At 50.7% G+C, this 22,651-nt stretch overlaps 2 protein-coding genes across 4 annotated transcripts; both read right to left on the bottom strand.

Annotated features, from left to right (window-relative positions):
- Positions 1-988: 988 nt before the first annotated feature.
- Positions 989-7,055, bottom strand: TREH (trehalase). Its single transcript, XM_026680995.2, has 15 exons — positions 6,854-7,055; positions 5,907-6,007; positions 5,524-5,671; positions 4,855-4,942; positions 4,671-4,771; positions 4,481-4,573; positions 4,205-4,321; positions 3,909-4,031; positions 3,757-3,806; positions 2,839-3,039; positions 2,468-2,685; positions 1,996-2,107; positions 1,686-1,798; positions 1,438-1,491; positions 989-1,342 (listed from the first exon to the last, which is right to left on the bottom strand). Exons 1-15 carry the CDS (start codon positions 6,946-6,948, stop codon positions 1,166-1,168), a joined length of 1,791 nt encoding a protein of 596 aa, XP_026536780.1. The 5' UTR covers positions 6,949-7,055; the 3' UTR covers positions 989-1,165.
- A 2,472-nt stretch (positions 7,056-9,527) lies between these two features.
- Positions 9,528-22,343, bottom strand: DDX6 (DEAD-box helicase 6). Of its 3 annotated transcripts, none has more exons than XM_026680996.2 (14): positions 22,153-22,343; positions 21,096-21,543; positions 19,263-19,326; positions 18,532-18,636; positions 17,229-17,358; positions 15,314-15,460; positions 15,124-15,218; positions 14,741-14,863; positions 14,136-14,264; positions 13,754-13,870; positions 13,183-13,246; positions 11,798-11,899; positions 11,003-11,185; positions 9,528-10,667 (listed from the first exon to the last, which is right to left on the bottom strand). In XM_026680996.2, exons 2-13 carry the CDS (start codon positions 21,293-21,295, stop codon positions 11,010-11,012), a joined length of 1,452 nt encoding a protein of 483 aa, XP_026536781.1. In that variant the 5' UTR covers positions 21,296-21,543; positions 22,153-22,343; the 3' UTR covers positions 9,528-10,667; positions 11,003-11,009. The 3 variants fall into 3 exon arrangements, with proteins under 3 accessions (XP_026536781.1, XP_087825919.1, XP_087825920.1); XM_087969793.1 differs by having other exon boundaries at positions 22,157-22,301; XM_087969794.1 differs by having other exon boundaries at positions 9,748-10,388.
- Between the last annotated feature and the right edge of the window lie 308 nt (positions 22,344-22,651).

Below are 22,651 nucleotides of genomic sequence, written 5' to 3'. Positions count from 1 at the left end.
TTCTAAAGCTGTGGTTGTAGACTTCAGGATCGGCCCTAGAGACGCACTTTGCTTTTATCTCTCACTTGACCCGCCTCAGTGTTGCAGCCTTAGCTGACCATCGGCTTTCCAGAGTTCTTGTGGGGTTTTCCAGCCATTATCTGCACCGGGGCTCATCCCTTTGACCACTGCTTGCCCCGGTTCGGCCCGGTTCTATAGAACCTGTAGCTGCAAAGAGCAGCTGACACCAAACTGGTTCGGTGTTTGGCCCACCCGCCTGCCTGGGCTCTCGGCTGTCCTTTATTCCCTGCTTTTCCCTCCTCAGCTGCTTTGCGCGGCACAGCTGAGGTTGAAAAAGCAGGAAACGAGAGGATTTTCAACCACTGCGCTCCCAAGCGCAGCGCTTGTCAGCTGTCCAGGCGGCACAGCTGATGATTTCTTGCAAACGCTGCACACACGATTGTCCCCAGTTCAGAGAACCGGCAAATCGCTCCACTGTCTGGCCCCGCCCACTCACCCCTTACCTGGCATGCGAGCTATCCAACTTGCCTGGTCTGGTAAGTTGCTATTTTTTCTCCCCCCCCCCCCGACCATTAGCTGTTCTGCTCTGCCAGGAGATTTAGATTAGCTAGAAAGCAGGAAACCCTTGGATTTCTTGCTTTCTAGCTAATCTAAAAGCAGAGCCTCACCTTCCTTAGGACAAGCTTTTTAGTCCAGACTCAGGTAGCCGATTGAAGATAGATCTCTAAGTGAATCTGTGATTGTGTGAGCAACTCAATCTGCCTGCCTGCTTTGCTTGATTTGGGGTAAAAGTTGCTCTTTTTTTGTAAAAAAAAAATCAATATTTACATAAATATTTACATACAAGCCATGTCCACCCAGTCACATGACCACCAAGCCATGCCCACCCAGTCACATGACTAAGAAGCCACACCCACAAATTAGGCCACACCCACAGAACCGGTTGTTAAGAAATTTGAATCCCACCCCTGCATTGAAGGCACATGCGGGCAACACACTCTGAGAGCTTTATTGCCTGGCCAAATGGCCAAGGACAGCTGAGAAAGGGAGGGTTCCATAGGCTTTAAGGCATGCAATGGGGCCCCGATGTGTGCAGGGCCTGCACAGCGCAGTCGTTCTGAGCCACACCCATCCGAGGGTCTCGAGAGCCAAGCCGAAGAGGCGGCTACCCTTCCCAGTGGACAGGTCCATCCCCGAGGAACCCAGGAAGCCGTGAGATCAGGACAAGGCAGGTCCCAATGAAGGGCCAGGAGGGAGAGCAGCGCACGTGGGCGGACGTGAGCTGCTCTCCATACAGATCTAGCAGCTGGAGGGCCACCCCGTTCGTCCAGCCGAACCCTTCCTGCAGAGGGAATGGAGGAGGGATCAGATGAGTGGGGGCTCTTTGATCAGGATACACCCCCCACCCCCCTCTTTTGCCGTGTCGAGACCCCTTACCTGCACTGGATATTCCCCACCACCTCCTGGCTTCCCATCACCTTCCACGTCGTACTAGAAAGAAAAAGGTGTCAGCAACGATGGCCGGCTGCTCCAGGCTAAGCTACCCGGAGGGGCCAGGGCATGGAGGCAGCCAATGGGAGAGGACCTCTCCTGGAGGCTCCATGCTGGGAAGGGGTGGGGGGATGATGGGGGGAGGGGGAGGGGAGCTGCATGGAAGAGGCAGGCGCACAGGAGAGCTACCTCACCTTCTCAAACATGCCTCCGTGCTTCTCGTAGACAGCCAGGTTCATCTGGAGCCAGCGCTGAGCCAGGCTGAAGGCCAGCTCTCGTGCCCGGGCAGAAGAGGATTTGACCAGGCCTGGCAGGGCAGGCAAAGGGTGTCAGGTGATGCCAAGGGAAGCTACCCCGCAGGTCTTGAGGCTGGGCTCTGGCAGGGAGAGTGGCCCCAGGGAACAGGGCAGGAGGCTGAACCCAGCACAAGCTGGAAAAGCAGGAGGCAGGGCCAGCCCCGGACCCGGTGAAACCCACCCTGGGCTCTTTGGACGGCTGCCTCACCTGTGATCACCATGTGCTGCAGTGGGGCCCAAGCATTTGGAAAGTCCCACTGCTCCCCCGTCCGTGTCAGGGAGGTGGGCAGTCCGTTAGCATAGGACAGGGCCGAACTCTCCTGCAGGCACACACAAAGGGGGGGGGGCATTTCCAGCCAGGGACAGTGGGTAGGGGGCAAGGCTGCCCTGAGGTGACCTATCCTGTTGGGCCCCAATCTCGGGGTGGCACAAGGTGCACCTAGGGACTGATGTTCCGTCTCTAAGGCCAGCATTGGGTAGACAACAACCTGCCTACCGCTGTGCCGGTGTCCCTCTCAAGGAGAGCCCCCCTCTGGTGCTTTTGCAGGCAGGCAAGGGGCCCCGTCCCCATACCAGGGCTGCTCCCCCAGAAACACGTCAAGATCTGTGCAGGTAAGTTGTGCTCCCCACCAGCTGCCCAGGTAGCGTCTCTCTCTGGCCAGCCACTGGCTGCCTCTTACCTCCAGGTAGTGAAGCACCTTCTCTGCCCTGGGCAAATCCACGTCACACTCTGCCCACAGGGGGCTTAGGTTGGAGGGGTAGAAGGCCGGGTTGTGCCTCTGGCGGAGGAAGTGATAGTCCAGCCAAACCCCAGCCTCCTCATTCCACAGGACAGCAGTGAGGGCAGCCACCCGCTCTCTACGTGCAGCCCAGAACCGGCTCGCTTTCTCGCCATCCCCTGGAGAGGGCAAGCGGCACTCCATGCTCCAGGCAGGTGGCAGGGTCCCAGAGCTGAGCCAGCTTCCCCCGGCCGCACAGCCATCGAGCAAGAGGCAACCCACCCCCCCAAGAGGGAGTTGGTGGCAGCTGCCCCCTTTGTCCCATGTCTCACCAAGGACTTGGTAGAAAGTGGCCAACAGCTGCTCCACTTTGCAAAGAATGGCGTTTAAGTCCACTGGCACAACCCCCCTCACTCGGGTGTCTTGTAGTGGGTCCTGCAGTGATGGGAAGCCTGGCAAGAACCAGCGGGAGGAGAAATCCCAGCCCGACTCGGCCGCACTCTGCAACTCTGCCCACAGGTCCTGCTGAGCTTCTGCGGGAAACAGGTGGGGAAGCAGGAGGTGGCAGCCTCTGGCACTGCCCACCAGAGCCGCAGGCAGGATGCAGCTTTGTTGCCATTCCTCGGATCCTAGAGGTGGAAGATGCCCTGAGGTGCCCAGGGGCCACTCCCGGCCAGTCTAGGAATTCACATTAAACACCCCTATGAGCGAGTGGGTGAGTGGGTGGAGGAGGAGGGGAGGGGAAAGGGAAGGGGGAGGGCAAGGCAAGGAGAAATGCCCATGAAGCACAGCAAGCCCATCGCTGGCAAACTACTCTTACTATGAAGAGGTTTCCTTAACATTTGATTGGCAATTCCCTTCCTGCGATTATCTTTGGCCTTCAGAGGTCACAGAGAACCACCTCAGTCCTTTGATGTGGGAGACATCCTTTCAGCTAGTTAAAAAATGGTGCCCTAGGCTTTGCCTCTGGTGTCTTGCCTGATTTCCTAAACCCTTCTTGAGATGTGGTACCCAGGATTTGTCCAATTGCTCAAGGAGAATTTGAGCGAAGCGGAATGAAATGGAATTATTATTGGACATGCGGTGACTGGAAGCTCTATGTTTCCGATTCAGACAATAATTGTAGGTGCTGTTTTTGTCGTGTGCTGGGCTGCTCACACTTAGTTGGCCAGCCTCTACGACTTCAAGATCCTTTCCATAATTCCATTTCCGAGCCATTTCCCTCACCATGGACCCGATTGGGCAGTTACCTTCCTGTAAGCCCTTTGCCAGCTCCACATCTTTCATATAGGACTCGGGTCTGGTGGGGAGAAGGGAGAAAGGTTGAAGGGGATCCAGATGTTCTTGGATATCAAGAATGTCCAATTAGTGGGAGGAGGAGCATCTCTGCAGGGCCACTCACCTGGGTTCCCCCACCTGGACATTGTAGCGATTCAGGGAGTATTGCTTGCCCCCCACAGAGATATTGACAGCCCGATGGTCTTGCCAGAAGTGATACTCGGCCTCAAGCAGGTGGATGTGTTTCCTGAAAGAGGCAGTGGTGAGAAAGCCTTGAGAAGGGGGGCCCCAAACATTCCCCTTTAGGCCCAGTGACGGAGGGGGGGGGGCACGATGCCCTTGGCCAGTTCTGCCAGCTGAACGGCAGCAGCCCTGAGCAAGTCAAAAGTCCTGGTCACCACTTGGTTCACAGATACTTGCCGCAGAAACTCTGTGTCATTTGTGTGCCTCAGGTAGCTCTCCATCATTAGGCTGAGAAGGGGCGGCTGGCTCCGGCGCTCGTAGTACACCCGGCCTCCATTTGGGATGTGCCCAAATCTGATCATAGGAAGCACCTGGCTCAGAGGAGGCCTCCCTGAGGCTAGCAGAGGACCTGCCCGTGCCCACCCAGCGGGTTCCCCCTCTGCTTCTTGGGAGTGGAGGCAGGAGGAGGGGGCCACGCCTCTCCCCAACCCTGCCTTTCCCAGCAACCCTCACTTGCTGACTAGGTAGAGGAAGTTCTGGATCAGGCCCTTGGCTGTAGCTGCCATGTTGGAGAGGAGGAGGCCTTCCAGGATCCAGAAGGAATCCCTGCAGGAAAGGAGGGGTGGGTTGAGGGAAAGGGGCCTCTCCTGGCCAGGCCGGTGGGTTGGGCCACAGTCCACCACCAGCCCTCCGTGGCTCTCACCAGTAGTAATATTCACGGAACCGCCCCCCAGGCACGATCACTGGGTTTGGCACGTAGATGAGAGAGTAACGCCAAGGAGAGGCTTGGACATCGGGGTCCACCTGAAGGGAAATGGAGCGGCTGCTGCTGAGGGCCCAGCAGCCTCCCTCAGCACCCCCCCAACCGGCTGAGCCTTGGCACTTACCCGCCTGCCCAGCTTCTTCCACTTGGCGTTCAGGACCCGGCCCCAGGACCGCAACTTCTCATCTGAAATCTTCTCCAGGAGGGGGATGCTACAGGGGGCCCAGGAGATTCAGAAGGCAGCCATTCGAGAAGGGGTGGGACTCCCCAGGGAGGGGGAAATGTCACCCACTTTGCAACCTGCGCAAGGCCCCCCAAGGCCTCGGAAGAAAAAGGCTTCCATCCATTCCCACCCTGGCGCCTTGGGCGGGAAAGCATCACGGAGCAGGAGATTCCCAGGCAATTTGGGGGCAGGCCAGGAGCACGGGGGGGGTGGTGGTGGTGGTGGCCTGAGAGTGGCTTTCCCAGAGAGGAGATTGGCCATTCAGAGAGAGAGGGCTGACTATTGGCTGGCTGCCGCGGTCAAGGGTCCTCTGACCAGAAAGTTGGGAGGGGCTGTCTTCAAGGTCAGAAAGTGGCAGGTGACCTCAGGTAATAGGTGGCTTGTAGGATCTCAAAGACCAACACGCCAAAGCAGAATAGGGCCCGGAGCCAATGCCCACCTAGAAGGGTGGCCAGGGTTTTCTAGGAACGCGGTCTCGTTGTTGAGAACTCATACGCTGCAAGGGGCAGCCTTGTGCCATCTCTGAGAGCAGGGAATTTGTCACCACACCCCTTCCAGGTGCAGCTGTACCTGTCTGACCAGTCTGGAGGCGTCCAGCTTTCCAGCTCCTTCCCTGGAGGAAAAAAGTGACTCTCCACAAATTGTGTCAGCTGCAGCTTGGATAAGGCTCCACCAGGTGTGGCATTCACTAATTCCTCAAAATGCTTCAGAACCACACCTGGAAGAATGGGACAAAAATCTAGATCTGATCTAGGTTCACCCTGGGGTGGAGGGCTGAGGAGGGGCTAGACTTGCGCTAGCACACTTCAGCCGAACGGGCAGCCTTTCCTCTGCCTGAGGACATACAGCCAGTTTCTCCATTCAGGAGCACCTCTCCAAATGATTGGGCCGTTATGGAAGCAGGGCGACTCTGGCCCTGGGAAGAGGACTGCGCTCTAGGGGTGGACATTCACCTGGATTGGACTTCAGTGGCATGTCAACAAAGTCCTTGTCATCTTGGAAGAGCCTGGACCGCTGGACCTGCCGCAGCAGCTCCCCAGTGCAGTAGATGTGGCTGGAGAGGAAGAGCAGAACCGGTGTGCAGAGGAGCCATGCCATCTTGGGGAAGCCAGGCAGCTGCTCCTTGAGGCCCACGGCCAGGGCTCCCCAGGGGCAAGGCCCTAAACACCAAGCACCCCACTCCTCCCCCTTCACCTGGGCCAAGAGCGCTAGGCTGCCAAGGTGCCTCTCCCTACAGGGCATGGAGTCTGCTGCCACCTTGCAGGGCACTCCCTTGAACTCTGAGCAGCCCCACCCTTGCCGTCTCCTCCTCGCCGTGTGGAAGAATCAGCCACAGCACAATGGGCCCACCTGGGCCGCCACCACCGTTACAACTATAATCAGCAAAAGCAGCTCCGTCCAGTCCTGGAGCCTCAACCCAATCAATCGGAAGCAGCAGCTTCTGTCTCGTTCCCAACCAGGGACCAACTTCATCCCCACAAACACTTCCAGGCTCCTTCTGAGACGGGGGTGTCAAACTCAGGGCCTGCGGGGGGCTTAGATCGGGCCAGTCTGGAAACAAGAGAACTGGCCTGTGGTGCCCCCGCCAGCAGAAAAGGAGCTCCCCTCCCCAGCTCCGTTTTCACTGGCGGAGGACTAGGCCCCCATAGGTGCCCCCACCACCCCACCACCCTGATGCGGCCCTCAATTAAATCAACTTTGACACCCTTTCCAAGGCAACTGCCTTTTCTCCTCCTCCTCCTCCTTTAACCCGCCCGCCCCAGCAGAAACTCCCTGGGCACATTTTGTGGCTTGGTAAGATTGGCACCAGGCCTTGTCTCATCTCTGTTGTGCGCAGTTTCGGACTCTGCAACAAGCAATTCCCTTTTCCAACAATGCTGCCCCACCAGCTCTCACTCACCTGTCACATGGAGGCAGAAGGCTGCCTGCCATTGCCTGCCACCCCCACAGAGCTGCACAGACGACCACGAATGCCCACCCCACCGGACCTGGCATTTCAGCGGAGAGCTGGAGTGTCCAGCAACACCGCCATTCCAGGCAAGGCCCGCAAAGCAAGCCTGCAGTTTCACACTCAGCTCTTTCTCAAGTTTCAGGCGGGGCTGCCCAGGCTGGCATGCAGAGGGCGGGGCCTGGGAAATTCCCAGAGCTTGGTGGCGCAAGACAATCTTAGTCTACTCTGCATGTTCTTCTCCACACGCTCTCGGGGCCTGGGAGGCAACATGCTGTACAAGTAAAGAGTCTGAAGCAAGTTCAGGTCCCAGCGAGCTTTTATTGAGCCAATTCTCTTAAAAATAAGTCAGGATTTTATAATTCAGCATTTTTGACAGGAATTTCACAGCCTTCCTTTATATACTTGTGTACATATGCTGTGCCAAAATCTGAGCTCTGCTGGGCATTTGCCAGTCCCCAGTTCCAAACAAAAAATAATCTTCCCCTCCCAACCCACCCCTTGTTGACACTGTTCGTACTGGACATGGCCTGAACTGAACCAAGGATCAATGAAATACAACATTGCTTGAACTGAATGAAAAAGTAGGTTCCCCAAATTTTCCAGTTTCAAGAAAGGGAAAATTGACTTATTTTCTTCCACACATTGCCACCCCTACGTCTTGGTTAAAATACAGCAAGGCTGTATCTTTGTGTTATCCTCGCTTCCCCCTCCCTCTCCCCCCTCCCCCCTGCACAGGACTCCAGAATGTTGCCTAAGGAGTAGAGTTGCAGCAGATTCCCCCTCTGGCTGCTCCAATCTTCCCTCCCTCCAGAAGACCATGAGATATTCCATTGCAAAGGTGGTGTGATCCCACTTGGATTGAACTTTCCATACCCTGCCAGGGAACAAATAAGGATTGTGCCCCAGAAGTAGGCTCCGGAGGCATGCTTTGTACCAACAGCATAGGTCAGACTACTGCTGGAAACAACTCATACCCACAAAGGACCCTGGACACAACTGTGCCTCTCTCAATTGGCAAGATTCAGCCGGTCCTGTGCAAGCAAGCCCACCCTTAAAATAAAGAAGAGTAGAATGAGATGCCCAAATCAAACTCATCTGCTTTGGTGTCTAGTTTCTGTGATCTTGTCCAGCTCTAACAACAGACACAAAAGCAGAGGGGATAGGAAAAGATGCTCCCATCTCATTCTGTAATTAAAAAAAAAGGAGAAGCAAAACTCAACCCACCCACCCACCCACCCACGGTCATCCCTACTAGGTGCAGGGGGGTCCTGGGAAGCCCCCACCGATGTTATCACCAAAGCCTTGTTTTGCCCCAGCATTGAGTCCCCGGAGGGGGGTGGGGTGGGTGGGGGACAAGGCAACAAAAGGGCCCAGGAATTTGTTTTCTCAAAATTTCTCCAGAAGCGCCTGAACCAGTTTTGAGAAACTGTTGGCAACGGCTCTGTGCATAAATCCAATTCTCGGCCTTCATTTTCAGATGAAAGGGATTAAAAAAAAAAAAAAAGACAGACAGACAGACAGACCGGGTGTCCCTGGTCGATGTCTGGAGCATCTTTCCCTTCCAAGTCCCTCTTCACCACTGAGAGACAAGGAGCCATTGTCAGGTGGCTTTCTGACCCAAACAAAGCCACCCAAAAATGGTGGTCAGAGGTTGAGGCCGCTCCTCTGCTAGGCGGCCGCAGGTGAAGTAATACTTTCTCTTTACAAAAGGCTGTGCTTCAAGAGTGACAAGAGGAGCGTGGCCAGGCTGGACACAGAGTGGCCACCTCAACTCACCGCACCGAATCAGGTGTTGTACGTGTTCTCGCAAGTTTCAAGGCTGCTGCGCACATTTTGCCTCTGCTCTCTCCTCCTTTGGGAACGCCCCTGGCTGCTGCAGAAGAGCGAAATTTTGCTTTGGGTCGCAAGTGCCCCCTCCCCCCACCCCAAGCTGTCCAACCCCAAGCACTTGCTCATCTAAGGCAGCCTCAGTTGAATTCCCAGCAGAAGAGCTTTCTGTTAATACAACTTTTGCTACGGTTACTTGGACAAAACATGTTCCACTCCCAAAGGGTTGTCAGGAGGCACCTGGCTCGAGGCAGTTCTCTTGAGGTCAGGGCTGGAAAAAGTTGGTACTTTCTATCAGAACTGCTTAGCTTGTCAGGGCAAGAAGGAGGGATGCGGTGGGCTCCAACCATCTTGTCTCGGAGCCAAGAGAGCCCTGGTGCCTCCTGGCCCTCTGCTGCTGGCAGGCCGACAGGGAATCATTAAGACATTTACAGGTTGAGTGGTCTCACTCTTTCTGCCTGCACATCAGGCCAAACATCAAGCACATTGGGAGGGGCACACTTTAAAGCAACACTACTGTAATGGAAGCACACCCACCCCCACCCTGATGGGGGAAGAGCAGAGGGCTCGCCTTGCCTGCTCTAGAATCGCTCATCGGACGGGCTCCAAACAGAATCGCCACAAGCTGGCAGGAAGTTCTGATGCCACAAGCTGCCAGGATTGACCAGGACTTTGCCTCTTTGGAGTCGCTTTTGGTTCTGCCTTGCTTTGAGACAAAGGAGGCGATTGGGTCTCCTCCCCTTTAAGACAAATCCAGCTTCCCCTGGAGGGTTGTTTTTTCGGAGGGGGGGGGAGAGGGGGGGAGACAGGACCTTGCCCGACACTCTTCCAAATATTGCAACCCCTAAAGCAAGCCAGGCCTGCCTAGAGGCGTGGAGTCAAACGTGCTTGGTATCGAGTAGCGTTGCAGAAAACTGAGCCCCTCTCACCTTTAGCTGCTGTCAAGATCTATCTACAATCCCTTTAACGCCAGCAATCCTCATCCAAACAAAGAGAAAAGAAACTTATATGAACCCTTAACAGAAAAACACATATTTACAGAGTTTATACAAGTATACACATCCAATTTTCTGCAAAACACATCAGAGAGGAAAAACCACCATGGCTTGGAGACAGCAAGTGCTGTGCCCCCCCACGGGAGACTCACGGAGGGCAGTCTGTAGTGTTCTGCGAGAGCCCCGGGGGCGTTTTGGGGGGGGCTCCTGCTGCAGATTGGTTGGCAAGTGGCTCTTTCCTCTCAGAGTGTGGAGGTTTCCCTCAATCAACCCAGGCCATCCAGGTTATTTTGCTTAAATACACATATTTACAGAGTGGGTGAACAGCAACTGCATCTCAATTCCTCCATTAAAAGAAAGTTAACCAAACAAAACTACTGACAAGGGCCACCTTCCAGCACCCGGAAGGGGAAGGAAACAGAGGCGGGGAAAGAGACTTCGACCTGAACCAAAACGACTCCTTGCGCTGTATCCAAAAGGGATTTTCTGAATGGTCTCATAGCATAAGGCACTTTGCACAAATAAGTAACAAGCTCTTTAGCTCAAAAGACAGATGAGGAGGAGCCAGGGAAAAGTTGAAATGTACTCAGTCGGGCAGCTGTGGGTGAATTTGAAATTGCAGTCAAGGTGGAGTTTGGGAATCTTCTCATTTCAGAGTTCTTCTACTCCATCACAAAGAAAGAAATTAAAACCAGCAGTTAGTGCAACTAATGTTCAGTCAGCACACAGTGCAAACAAGTGGGAAAAACAAAAGGTATTTTCTTCCTATCTTCTGCTTTTGTCTTCACAGCCAATTTTTTTTTTTAAAGGAGGGGAAAGCTCTGTAATTTTAATTGTTCCAAAACAAAAAGATGAAAAACCCTCAGAGAGGAGCCTCCCCCCAAAAATGATGTTTCACAGGTCCAGATCAAAGGGCTTTAGCTTTTGTGTTTAAGTAAAGCCTAGAAAAAGGGGGAAAAAAGGCCTTTAGCACCAAGGAAACAGCACCAACAAGCTACTTGCCTGACTGCTGTGGCCCAGCCCGCTCTGTGTCCTGCCCCATCAACGCCTCGGAGATGCAGGCTCGGGAAGGCCCGGTGTCTCAGAGCCGCAGGCCAAGGGAGGTGGGCAGAGTCTGGTCAAAAGGTGGACCTCTTTTCCCCTGGATGGGCGCTTTCCTTCCTTCCAGGGCCCGAGGGCCCCACCGGGGCTCCTGGGACAGGCGACGCCAGAGGAATAGAGCCCCCCGCCCCCCAATTCAGGATACCCACCCGCCACGTGTCCCTCAGATACCTACGCAGCAATTACGGTTTATCATCTTCTACGGTCTCGCTGTGGTATTCTGCCACATACAGGCTCTTGTCGATGTTACTAGGGATGGGCTTAATTTCTGTCCCCAGCTGCTCTTCAATACTCTTCAGGTTGAAACGATCGTCATAGGTGATCAAGTTGATGGCTAGGCCTAGATGGCCAAATCGACCTTCAAACAGAAAAAACAAAGGCCTTCAGTCTGGCAGCTGGCTTCACGAGGACGCCGTGTGGCTGACTGGGGGCGACCAGTTCTTCCCTCCCTGCCCTATGTGGCGGAACAGTGTTTTCCAGTGTCAGACCATCATTTGCTGGTAGCAAAGTGCATACAGCTTTCTTGGTTTCATCCAACGGTGGCTTTAAATATCTGTGAAGTACCTTACAATGTACAAGTGGCAATTGTGCTTCTTGATAAGCCAGTAACTGCCGCATAGAGCAGTTCAGAGAGCGGAACCTGCCCAGCTGCTACCACCCTGCACAGAGCAGCACAGAAGCTCAGCAGGCTGAAGAACAAGCGATTTATGGGCCTGATGTCCTTGTGGGGGGCAACCAGCCCCTTGCTAGAGGAATGGATGGACCGACTGGCTGCTCTCCAGAGCCCCTCCCTGAGGGTTCTAGCTGCTCACACATGACACACAGCTGATGTTCCACCAGCATTCGCAAAGTTATGGCAAACATCCTAAATCAAGAGGTTCAGAGTTTGCAATCCATGCTAGCTACTAGCTGCCAAGAATCATCATCAGATACAGCCATTTACATCTTTTTCACTGAACGATGTCCTCACCTGATCTGCCAATACGATGGAGATATGTCTCTGCCAGCTTTGGAAAATCAAAATTGATCACAACATTCACAGCTTGGATATCAATACCTCGGGTAAAGAGATCTGAAAAACAAACCTTGCACCTTAGAAAAATCCGGTAATACAAAAAAGACAGGCTCAGAATCTCTGGCTATGTAAGTGACACAAGACTCATCCAACTTTTGGATTGTTCTGTAGCCTCAAGCACAAAGAAATGTTAGCGTGAAAAATGCTCAAGACTGGATCCTGCAGGTTTCTTTCTTTTTTTTTATGGCAAAAGTCTCCCTTATTTCCCACCGTCTCTACTTTTTGACCCAGACTGCCTCAATTTGGAAAACAAAAGAAATGTAAAACGATGCTGGTTTAAAATATGTATAAAAGCAAGCCAACATAAAATATCACCTTAAAATGGTTGCAATTATAAAAAAATCTCCAAAATGACAAGAGATCTTTTACATTCACGGTCTCAATGTTGAAAATCTGTTTGCTTTTCTGACTATAAGGAGGATGCCATCCAGGAGACTATTTCAGGATCAGAGTCAAGACTGATTTCTAGCCTAACATGAGGGATGTGCAAACTGTCAGGTAGATTCTGGCTGGAGCAGAAGATCTGAGTGTGGAACCATGGAGGATTTTACTGGCCAAACCAGCATTTTGGACTGAGCTGGTCCTCCCTTAGGCACAAAAGCCAGCTGAGTGATTTGGGCTCATCTGGTAGATGACCAGGCCGGGCCCGAGGGAGGAGAAATCAAATGCATCAATCAGTCGGGCGTCCCTCATGCCCACAAGAGACCTAAACCCAGCCCACCTCAAATTCCATTGACTTATCTACCACCAATTTACTTGGACCGTTAGTAGTTCAGATTCTTGTAGAGAGCATGCAATAAACCTTCATATTCTTTTGAACTGACTGGACTCCCTGATTTTCCTGTGCTTGACAAATTCCTTTCTCTCAGCCCAAACCACCTCGGTTGTGTGTGTGTGTGGGGGGGGGGGGAGAGGAGGAGCAGGAAGGAATATTATGCATGTTTGCTGCCTTGAGCTTTTAAAGAAAAAAATAATAAAAGCGGGATACAAGTAAATAAATTTCTACTCTTCTGGTAACCAATGCAGAGCCTCCAGTGCTGGTGTTATACAAAAGTTGACCTGTACCAATTGCAGCTTCCAGATAATCTTTAAAAGCAACCCATGGTAAAAGCACATTGCATTCATCTATTTAAGAAATAACAATACCGGGGATTCTCTTAATTTTACAATATCCAGTTGCTGAAAGTACCGTAACAAATTCCAAAAATGCAGCGCTGAAACTTCCTAGAAAGAGCCTTTCTGGGCAACACGCAAGCCACGGAAAAGGACAGGATACTCACCAGTGCAAACAAGGTTGCGGCATAAGCCATTCCGGAAATCATGGAACACTCGATTGCGGTGCTCCTAGAAAAGGAATTGGGAAAGTTTCACCAACTTACTCTTGACCAAAGCTCAAATGTTTGTCCTTCAGCACCTAAAGGAAAATCCAGGTGCTTTTACTGATACACCTCTAATGGAAGAGAACATTCTACTCAGTGGCGGATTAAAGCTCACTGATGCCCTAAGCACTGACAAATCTTGCCGCCCCTTTTGTATATGCAAGATTTTTTACAAGTCTTCACTGTTTTTTTCTTTCTTTCTCAACTTTGTGGTGCCCCCTTTGGGCCTGGTGCCCTAAGCACGTGCTTAGTCTGCTTAATACACCACTGATTCTACTTGATAAGGAATGCCTGGTCTGTGGCAGAACATGCAATTCACAAGACCAGTGGCTCTTCTGACACTCACCCTGGGAGCTCTGTTCAGGCTGAGTATATGACGCCTCTGGAAATAGATCCACTACTCCTCTCCCTCCTACAACTAGCACCTAAAATCCAGCAAATATTCATTAATTGCTCCAAACAGCACACTGACCTGTCTCATCTTTGCGTGAATGTAGAAGCAGGAGTACCCGAGCTGGGAGATTTTCTTAGCTAATAATTCAACCCGTTGGGAGGAGTTACAGAAGATGATGGACTGATTTATTTGGAGCTAAATGCAAAGACAGTAAAGTGTTATATTGTATTCTGCTTCTAAATGGCAAAGGAACTTGAAAATACGCAGATAATACTAGACTATACAGCTTGGAAACAGGTACACAAAAAGAAGGCAGTACCTAAAGAACTGAAGAAGCAAAAATAAAAGCTATATTAGTCATTAAATAAGACTCTATTCAAGCAATATTTTACAAGATTCCTTTCACTTGATCACTTTGGTCATTGTTTAAACCCAATTTAGTTTAAATCTTAGTTCTTACCCTGGAAAACAGTGTGTTGAGGCAGTGCACTTTCTGGCGCTCGGTTACGTAAGCGTAGTACTGGGTCACCCCCTTCAGAGTCAGCTCCTCCATCAAGTTAATCTCGTAGGGTTTCTGCAAGTGGGAATTCTGGAAGAGAAGCATTCTGACATGGACAGGAGTCCTTGTCTTATGGAACACAATGGAGCCCAAAACTTGTTGTTAAGTGAGACACGCATTAAGTGAGCACTGCCTCATTTTACGACCTTTCTTGCCACAGCTGTTAAGTGAATCACTGCAGTTGTTAGGCTAGTAACGTGGTTGTAAAGTTAACCTGGGTTTCCCACTGACTTTGCTCTTCAAAAGTTCACGATAGGGGACCCTGCAACCATCGTAAATACGAATCAGCTGCCAAACGTGTGGATTTTTATCATGTGACCAAAGGGAGGCGGCCATGACCGGAAGTGTGAAAAATGGCCATTAGTCACTTTTTTTCCAATGCCGTTGTAACTTTGAATGGTCACTAAACAAACCGTTTTAAGGACTACCTCTGGTTTGCCGTGTGGCAAGTATAAGCATGCTTCACCCTTTGCTCAGTTATGCAAATTTGGGCTCATTCAACTCACCATAAACTTCTGCACGCTTAGAGGGAAAGTGGCCGAGTACAACAAAATCTGCCGATTCTTAGGTAGGGTGAGTATAATGTCCTCCATTATTTGCACAAAGTCTTGGGACAGTAACTTGTCTGCCTGCAAAATAAATTAATACATGATAAAAAAGGGGGCAGTTGGGGAGCTTGTTCCATGTTTAAACAGCCCTCCCAGAGGGGCTGGCCAGAGTCCCAGCTTATCTTAAAACAATGCTTCTTAGCCAGCCAGCCAGCCAGCGGCGGCCTCCTTTCCCAGCTGCATAGGGGGGGGGGGGGAATGAGCCCAAAATCCACAAAAGGCACCCAGGACAGCCGATCTGGTGGCTTAGATTGCAGCTCATGAAGTCAGTTAAACGTTACCTCGTCTAGGACAATCATCTGGATATGGTCCACTTTTGCTACTCCCTTTTTGATGAGATCCAGAATCCTTCCTGGGGTTGCTATCACTACATGCACTGCAAGCAGGAAAGAAGAGCAGCTTATTAGGCAGCCGGATTAAAAACCTGGCAGAAAAGAAGGGGGGGGGATTACCCCGTTCTTGTCATCCTACCTGTATCATCAAGCCTCATTATATCATCCCGCAGATTGGTTCCTCCTGTGGTTGCCATCACTTTTGCCCCTCCCATGTGTTTGCTGACCTGGATGCAGATCTGACTGACTTGCAAGGCAAGCTCTCTTGTGGGCACAATCACCATTGCTGTCAAGCAAGAGATAATTTGAGGCACTCTTATTCCATGATCCCAGATGATCTTTATGCTAATGTATGTCCAGGGAGGGCTAAACATTAAGGTATTCAGAAATCCAAGTGTCCTTTCTAGCTTGCTTACAAAGACTTTTAATGGAGACCAAATAGGCAAGTGGCCTGGATCTGACGGAGTGCCTGAAGCAGGCAGGGGTGTCCAAACCCGTGGCCCTTGGGGCGGACGCGTCAGGCGCTGCCAACACCCACCCTTTGTTTTAGTGAAAGGGAAAAAAGTCGCGATACATCACGTGACGACAACGTGATGCCACACGCTTGAAACTCCTGGTCTTAAGCTAATGGAAGACGAACCATTTTATTAGCTTTTCAAAGTTCATAGTAACGCAGAAACAGCACCTTCCAAGTCACATTTCTCCCCAACTCACTATACAATGCAGTGTGTGGAGTGTGAGAAACTGAGAAAACTGCAGTGAAGCTTTCCCAACCAGAGTTTTGGAAGAGAAATGCTGATACCCCAATTAGTGGGACCCAGGAATACAGAATATTTACTTAAAAAATCCAAGGCCTTCTAGCATGATCTATCCCTGCCTGCTGCACCTCTGCCCTACTGTACTTTTAATGACTTTGCAAAAAGACCTAAAATTATTGATAATCCTTATTTAATTCTGGCATCTATGCTTAAAATTATTCATTGCTAAGGAGCTTGAGCATGGCAACTCCCATTTTCATACCTCCCCACCCCCAGGAACAAAGCAATCATAGGTAAAACCAAAGCATTCTTTTCCAACCTCAAAATCAGAAGGTTGGATTTGTGTAAGATCTCTCTCTTCTGAAATGTTGCAGAATATTTTCCTCAATATTAATATGGCAAAAAATATTAATGATTCCACAATTACCAACAAAAAGATAGGTTATCAACTGCTTTCAACCAGAAAACTCTGATCCTATTAACAAAAAAATTAGCCATTTGCTTTTCTAAATAATCAGAATGTAAAGGCATCTAGAACACAGGTGTCAAACTCGATCGTGTCACATGACGTATTGTGGCGGTTTTTGCCTTTGCTGAGCTGCGGTGGGCGTGGTCTGTGTGTGATGCATCTGGCCCGTGGCAAACCTAATCTAGAACAACAACAACAAGCCCACAAAAACAAACCCTGCAACAATCTGTCTGATTTTCTCAGACTAAAACAAAAGCATTAGGCAAAAAGGAGGGTGTGCAAGATTAATTCCTGGCATCATTGCAAAATAAGGTTTTGTTCTTGGGCTTGGAGACCTTTAAAGATACATCTCACTGGATGCTCTTGTTCAAAGGTCGCACAAACAGGAAGACCCCACCCCCACCCCATGTCCTGCTTTCTCAGATACATGGCTAACTGAATGTTGGTTTGGGATAGACTGAATCAGGGGAGCAAACACCGTGGCAAAGTAAGGGGTGCTCTCGATGGACTGAGGGGAGGGAATGCTGAATGGGGAGCACAGCAGTCTTTCTCTTCCACCTACGTAAAACAAAGACTTCCACTGTTAGCAGCAGCAGCAGCAGCAGCAGTTTCCCTGTGAAATCCTTCAAGCCCTTCCAGTTAATAAGCAACAGTGATCCCAGGGGCCTTACCAATTCCAGTCAAGCCCTTTCCCAAATCCTTCTCTACTTTTTTCTTTCTTTCACAAAAGTGAAGCGGTTGCATAGCTAGCAATCTAACAGGGTCCCTGGTGACAATGTAAGGCCTGTTGCAACTGGAGTCAGTGTGGCTTGTCATCTTCCACTGACCTTGTATGTTGTCCTTCTTTAAGTCAAGCCTTTCAAGTAATGGAATGAGGTAGGCACCGCTCTTGCCAGTCCCGTTCTTCGCTCTGGCTAAGATGTCCCTTCCAGACAAAGCAATAGGAATGCTCTCCTCCTGAGAAGAAGCATGAGAAAAGGGAAGAGAAGGTAAGATTTTGAAGGAGATAGAAGCAAAAAATACAAAACAGCTGTCAGAAGATATAAACATAGAGAGTAAAAACAAAAAGGAGAAAAGGGCCACACTTTAGATCATGGGTATCAAACTCGATCGCGTCACATGACGTATTGTGACATATCACAACATTTTTTGCCTTTGCAGAGCTGGGTTAGGCATGGCTTGTGTGCGAGGCATGCGGCCCTGTTTGACAGCCCTGCTTTAGATGAAAAGGCAGAAAGGTTAACTGCTTGCAACTACGTTCTCGTTCCCAGCTGAAAGAGAGCGTGGCCCAAGTGCCAATACATAGTCAAGTCACCACCCTGCACAACTTAATGACACACGGCAGTCATCTGGCAAGGAACTGATCATGACGGACTCCCAAGTCAATAGGACTCTGGGGCCTTGACTAGGTAGGCATCCAGCTGTTGAAAAGTAGGAATATGGACTTGTGATGTCTTCTAGATGGTCTGTAGCCTGCATGACAAACTTCTATGTTTTTTCCGTCTGCCTCTCTAGACAGAAAAGGTTGGGTTTGGAGACAGGAATATTTCTGCTTGGGTAACAATAACATTCAAACATCAGTGTCATAAAGGAGCCTACTGGAAACATGAATTGTTTTGTTCCAATTCCATCTACCACAAGAAACGGAAAAAGCTAGATCCAATGAAGTAGTAAGAAATCTCGGCCCTTTATTCCAGGGACCCTACGCTCTCCATCTCACACGAAAAGGCCATTTCCATATGCACAAGAGCGAGTCCTTCAACCGGGGTGGCTTTGGCCGAGAAGAAAACATGAAAGGATGGAGTCTTATGCATGGAGAAAAGTGCTCTTTTCCAAGGAAGGGAAGGATTTGAATGGCAAGAGGCTGCAGAGAGAAAAGGTGAAGGAAGATACTCTAGCGCTCCTTTCTCCACTACGTTCATCAGCCTTCCAGGCGTGCAGTATTGTTCAAACAAAACAATACAGGCAGAGCTTCAGCAGAAGCAGATAGCATACGACATGTGTGCATGGAAATCCAAAGCCTTATATTCCCCCCATTATTTATAAAAGGTAAAATAAAATTTCCATTCATTAATAAGCATCTTATCATAATTTACTAAACTTACTCAACCTGCACTATAGGTGACTAACCTGAATAGGAGATGGCTTTTCCCAGCCCATTTCAAAAATTCCCATCAGCAACTCCCGCTTCAGACAATAATCTTCAAACTCATTTCCTTTTGTTGACGTCACATCCTGGAGAAGCAAAGCAGAATCGTTAACTCACGTGATGTCAGTCTCAATGCAAAGTGCACTCTGAAGCTAAGCCCAGCAGCAGGGTGGGTACTCTGATATGGCTCAACGCTCCCCCAGGGACTGAAGACATTCTAGAAAGCAGTGGGAAGCAGAGAAACTGGGCTGGCCAAGGCTATGGTGTTAAAATCTAGAAGATGTGTGTACTTGATAAAAATGTATGGGGGGGGGGGCGGGTAAATGGTGGTAGGGGATGGGGTAGCATTAAATTCAAGGTAAGTTGCAGTCTATACCCACTGCTGCTGATTTTATTCAGAACTGGGATGCATAGGGGAGGAGGGGAATATGTATGATTTTCTTTTAGTTTCACCAGTTAGTTTAAGATGGTTATTTGTAATTAGCTGCATCATCTACAGCAGGCAGCCATCGCTTGCAACAGACATTTTTAGTTGGTGTAATTTCAGATTTTGCAAGTAGATAGCAAAGTAGGCAACCTATCTCAATGTGAATTCTGTAAGACAAATGTGATTTAATCGGTTTGAAACCTTACACTTCAATGAAAGGAACACCTGCTGCCAAGCATCAACATCACTTCCTTTCCCATGTTTAAAATTTTAGAAAGCCCTTACCGACGTTTTGATTCTCAGGTCTTTCGGAGGGAGCTTTAAAGTCTTCTTCCAGTCATCGCCAGGTCTGAAGTGAGAAAACTATTAGCTACTGGACCTGATTTTGGTCTAGCCACACATCACATATGATACAATCACTCTCAGAGTTGAAAAATGCAAAAATAACAGCCCTTTTAATCCACCTAGAATCTGACAAACTTCATGACATAGGAAGCAAAGGACATTTTAAGTCAGTATAATCAAGTGTTAACATAGCATTAAGCAAGTACTGGAGAATGTGGAGAGAATCTGAACATGTCATATACTACTGAGTAACTTTTAAGTTCAGTCACAGTTACCTTTTTCTCCATATCTCAAAACAGCAGCCTCCGTTTTATAAGATATGCAGGACTGGTAACATGTGGCTGGACTAAAATCAACAGCTTCCACTGTACAAAGTATATTTGTACCAGTGCTCTTCAGGACCTTAGCCACTAAACCACGGTGTGTTAAAAGCCCAGAAGAAACTTTCTTCAACTCCTTATTGCACAATCATTCTCAACTGTGAACAATGCAACAGACCATAATTGAAGTTGCTTTCCCAATGCTGAGCAAGCTATGGGCACTCCTGAAGACTTGTGCTCTTGAATACAAGCAGTGTTGACATGCCAGGATGCATAGGAGGAGACCCTGGTGATGCTTCCAGACCTCTCTAGAGCTGATTACCTAGAGCTGCAGCAGAAGGCACTGTTCTACAATGCCTGCCGCTACTTGCAGAGCAGTCACCCTAAGCTGGAAGACGGTTATTTTCCCTGGGAAGTCCCAGGCTCCCTATTTTGTTCTGTACCATCTCACCGTATTCTTCCATCAAAGCCAAACTGGTTGCATGTTTGGTTTAAATGAGCAGAGATCACAGGATCAAGGCAAACTGCTGCAAAGAAATGTCATGTTAAAAAGAATCAATTCAGTTTCCTCCAGAAAAGATATGCCAGTTGCTCACACCAATATAACCTGGACATTACTTGTTTTAGGCTGGGTAACCCTTTGGAAGTCTTCTGAAGCAATTACATGATTCACCACTTCCATTTCCATTGCTACAATGGTGCTCGATAAACTTGCTGTTAGTAAGGGAACCTCCCAAATATATAGGATTGTCTATTATATGTTGATTCTCTGCTTTAATCAATCCCTAATGCAGGAAGCAATCTGACCCCTGCTTTTAGCCAAGGATACTCAATATCAGTTCTAATAAAAATAAAGCAGTTCTAGTGTTAGCCTAAGGGCTTAGTGAGTTGAATCCAAGGTGCTGGTTCCTTCCTTTAGTGCTTTCTAAAGCAACCGTCCCAAATCACTGGAGCCCTTTTCTCAGTATGCTGCCCAAAGTTCTTTCAATAGTAAGACTGGTGGCATATAAATTTAATAAATAAGTAAATGTGCTTCTCCATTCACCTGGGAAAAATCTGTACTGGGCACCCAGTTGAGAGAGGTGTCTAGGACCTGTATTGGGGGGGAGGGGGGGGGCTGCAGTTGTGGCGGTTCCCACTCATAGGAACCCAGCAGAAGTAGGAATCCCTCAGGTTGCTCAGCGGGCAGCCTTTCTTTAGGGTCTCCTAACAACTGCATGTCTTTACCCTTTGCTTCATCCCATGCTAAATTAAACTATAGGAAGCAAAGAACGGATAAGTAAAATATGACAAATGTGAGACAAATGCAATTCAGGAATAACATCAAATATTGCTGTAGTTGGTAAAACGGGTACAAGAAGGAAAGTGCTCACACTCCATCCAGAAGTCAAAACTCTGAGGACATTCTGGCTGCCTGACAAGATGGCTGCCAACGCTCTAGACAAGTACTCACTTGATGGTGGAGGCCATGCTCTGTGCTTGCTGCTGAGTGCCATTGTTGATTGTGTTGGGATGTTTCAGCTGGTTTATCTGTTGCTGAGCCTGTGTCCCCCCGCTTCCTGGACCACCACCAGGTTTTACTGGGCCCCTCAGCTGTCCATTTTGACTGGAGAGACCCATTATAACAGGGTTCTCTGTTCTGGCCGTACTCATGTTTGCCTTTTAAATGTCTTTCAACTTCCAAACAGTTGTGAGTACGGAAAGTGTAATAGTTTATTAAACTCTCCAAGATGAAGAGATAAATTAGGTCCTGCTCAATAGATGAGTCTCTTATTGCAACACAGGCAAACACCTGTAAAGTCACCCAAGAGAAACCAGTCACTTGCGCTGATGCCCTGTGGGACCACTCTTTAAAAAGTCTTCCAACACACTTGAGTTCCGTCCAATCTACTCACTTCAATCTGAAAAGAAGGCAGACAAAGCCGTTAGTACCTGCAGCTGCTGGCTGCATCCACTTCCAAGGAAGTTTGGGGGACGCAAGTAACCTGGGCGGCAGATGGTCCGGCTGGGGGCAGGGAACACATACCTTTTCTCCTGCGCCATTCAAGGGACGGAGGTTGGCGAAGCTTCCCCGCTAAGATACGTCTCAAAACTGCCCCGCTCCCCCGCCGGCCCGCCCACCCGGGGGCGAGAGGGTCCGAGGCCCGGATTCAGCCAGCCTCCCCGCCTCTGTTCACGGCCTCTGGATGAAACGGCCCCCCTTCCCCGCCTTTGTCTCAGGCCCGGCCGGAGGCGGTGGCAACCCAGGCCTCGCGTCGGGAGGCGGACCAGGCCGCCCGGAGGACGCGCCGGAGGCCTCGCTCCGGAGTCGAGCGGCACAAAGGCGGGCGCTCCCGGCCCCGCGGAGCCTCAGCCGGATGGGCAGAGAGGCCCTCGGTCGCCGGCCCTCGCCGCGCCGGAAAAGCCCACCCGCCCAACCGCCGCGGAGGCCGGCTCCGCAGCGCCGCTCTCCACCGCCGGCGGCCCGGGCAGCCATACGAGCACCTCTCAACCACAGCCCGCCCGCCTACCTGCCTGCCTGGCGGCCGCGCTCGCTTCCCGCTGCGGCTCGGCCCGTCTCGCAGCCCGTCGGCCGTGACTCCGCTCGGACTATGGCGGCGGCGGCGACGCGACAACAAGATGGCGGCCCTTCCCTTCCTCCTTCCTTCCGTCCTGGCGCGCGCGCCCTCTTCCTCCTCCCCTCGAGCCACACCCACCGCCCGGCCGCGCAGGCGCCCAGCGACGCTTAAGAGCCGTGCCCCCGGGGGCGTGCTGGGAGGCCTCTCCGGGGCGCCCCTCCCGACTGCGACCGGCGCGGCTCTGCTGCGGTCCCGGCGCCCTTCCCGGGAGGCGCCCCTTCGCGCTTCCCGGTGTCGCCTGTCCAGTGCCGGCCGAGCCAGGGAGGCGCTCTCTGGGCCAGCTGGCCCCGCCAAGCGCCCCCTCCTGCCCCGGGGGGCTTTGAGCGGGGACGCGGCGGGCCTGCCGGTGCCCTGGGAGAACGGGCTGGCCGGCCTAGAAGCTCTGGAAGCG

This window comes from Notechis scutatus, chromosome 7, assembly GCF_049901735.1.
Source record: "Notechis scutatus isolate UNSWTSFEM ecotype Mainland chromosome 7, rNotScu1.2, whole genome shotgun sequence".
Taxonomy (NCBI): domain Eukaryota; kingdom Metazoa; phylum Chordata; class Lepidosauria; order Squamata; family Elapidae; genus Notechis; species Notechis scutatus.
This window is presented reverse-complemented; position numbering and strand designations above follow the sequence as displayed.

Excerpts from the sequence above, each read along its gene's own strand:
- TREH (XM_026680995.2), bottom strand. The coding sequence starts at position 6,948 with ATGCCAGGTCCGGTGGGGTGGGCATTCGTGGTCGTCTGTGCAGCTCTG. Across the intron at positions 4,943-5,523 it reads CCTCCAGACTGGTCAGACAG|CATCCCCCTCCTGGAGAAGA; the intron begins GTACAGCTGCAC and ends GGCCCCCTGTAG. Across the intron at positions 2,686-2,838 it reads CACTTTCTACCAAGTCCTTG|GGGATGGCGAGAAAGCGAGC; the intron begins GTGAGACATGGG and ends TGCCCTCTCCAG.
- DDX6 (XM_026680996.2), bottom strand. The coding sequence starts at position 21,295 with ATGAGTACGGCCAGAACAGAGAACCCTGTTATAATGGGTCTCTCCAGT. Across the intron at positions 19,327-21,095 it reads AGCATGGCCTCCACCATCAA|ACCTGGCGATGACTGGAAGA; the intron begins GTGAGTACTTGT and ends TTCTCACTTCAG. Across the intron at positions 15,461-17,228 it reads AAAGAAGGACAACATACAAG|CAATGGTGATTGTGCCCACA; the intron begins GTCAGTGGAAGA and ends CTTGCTTGACAG.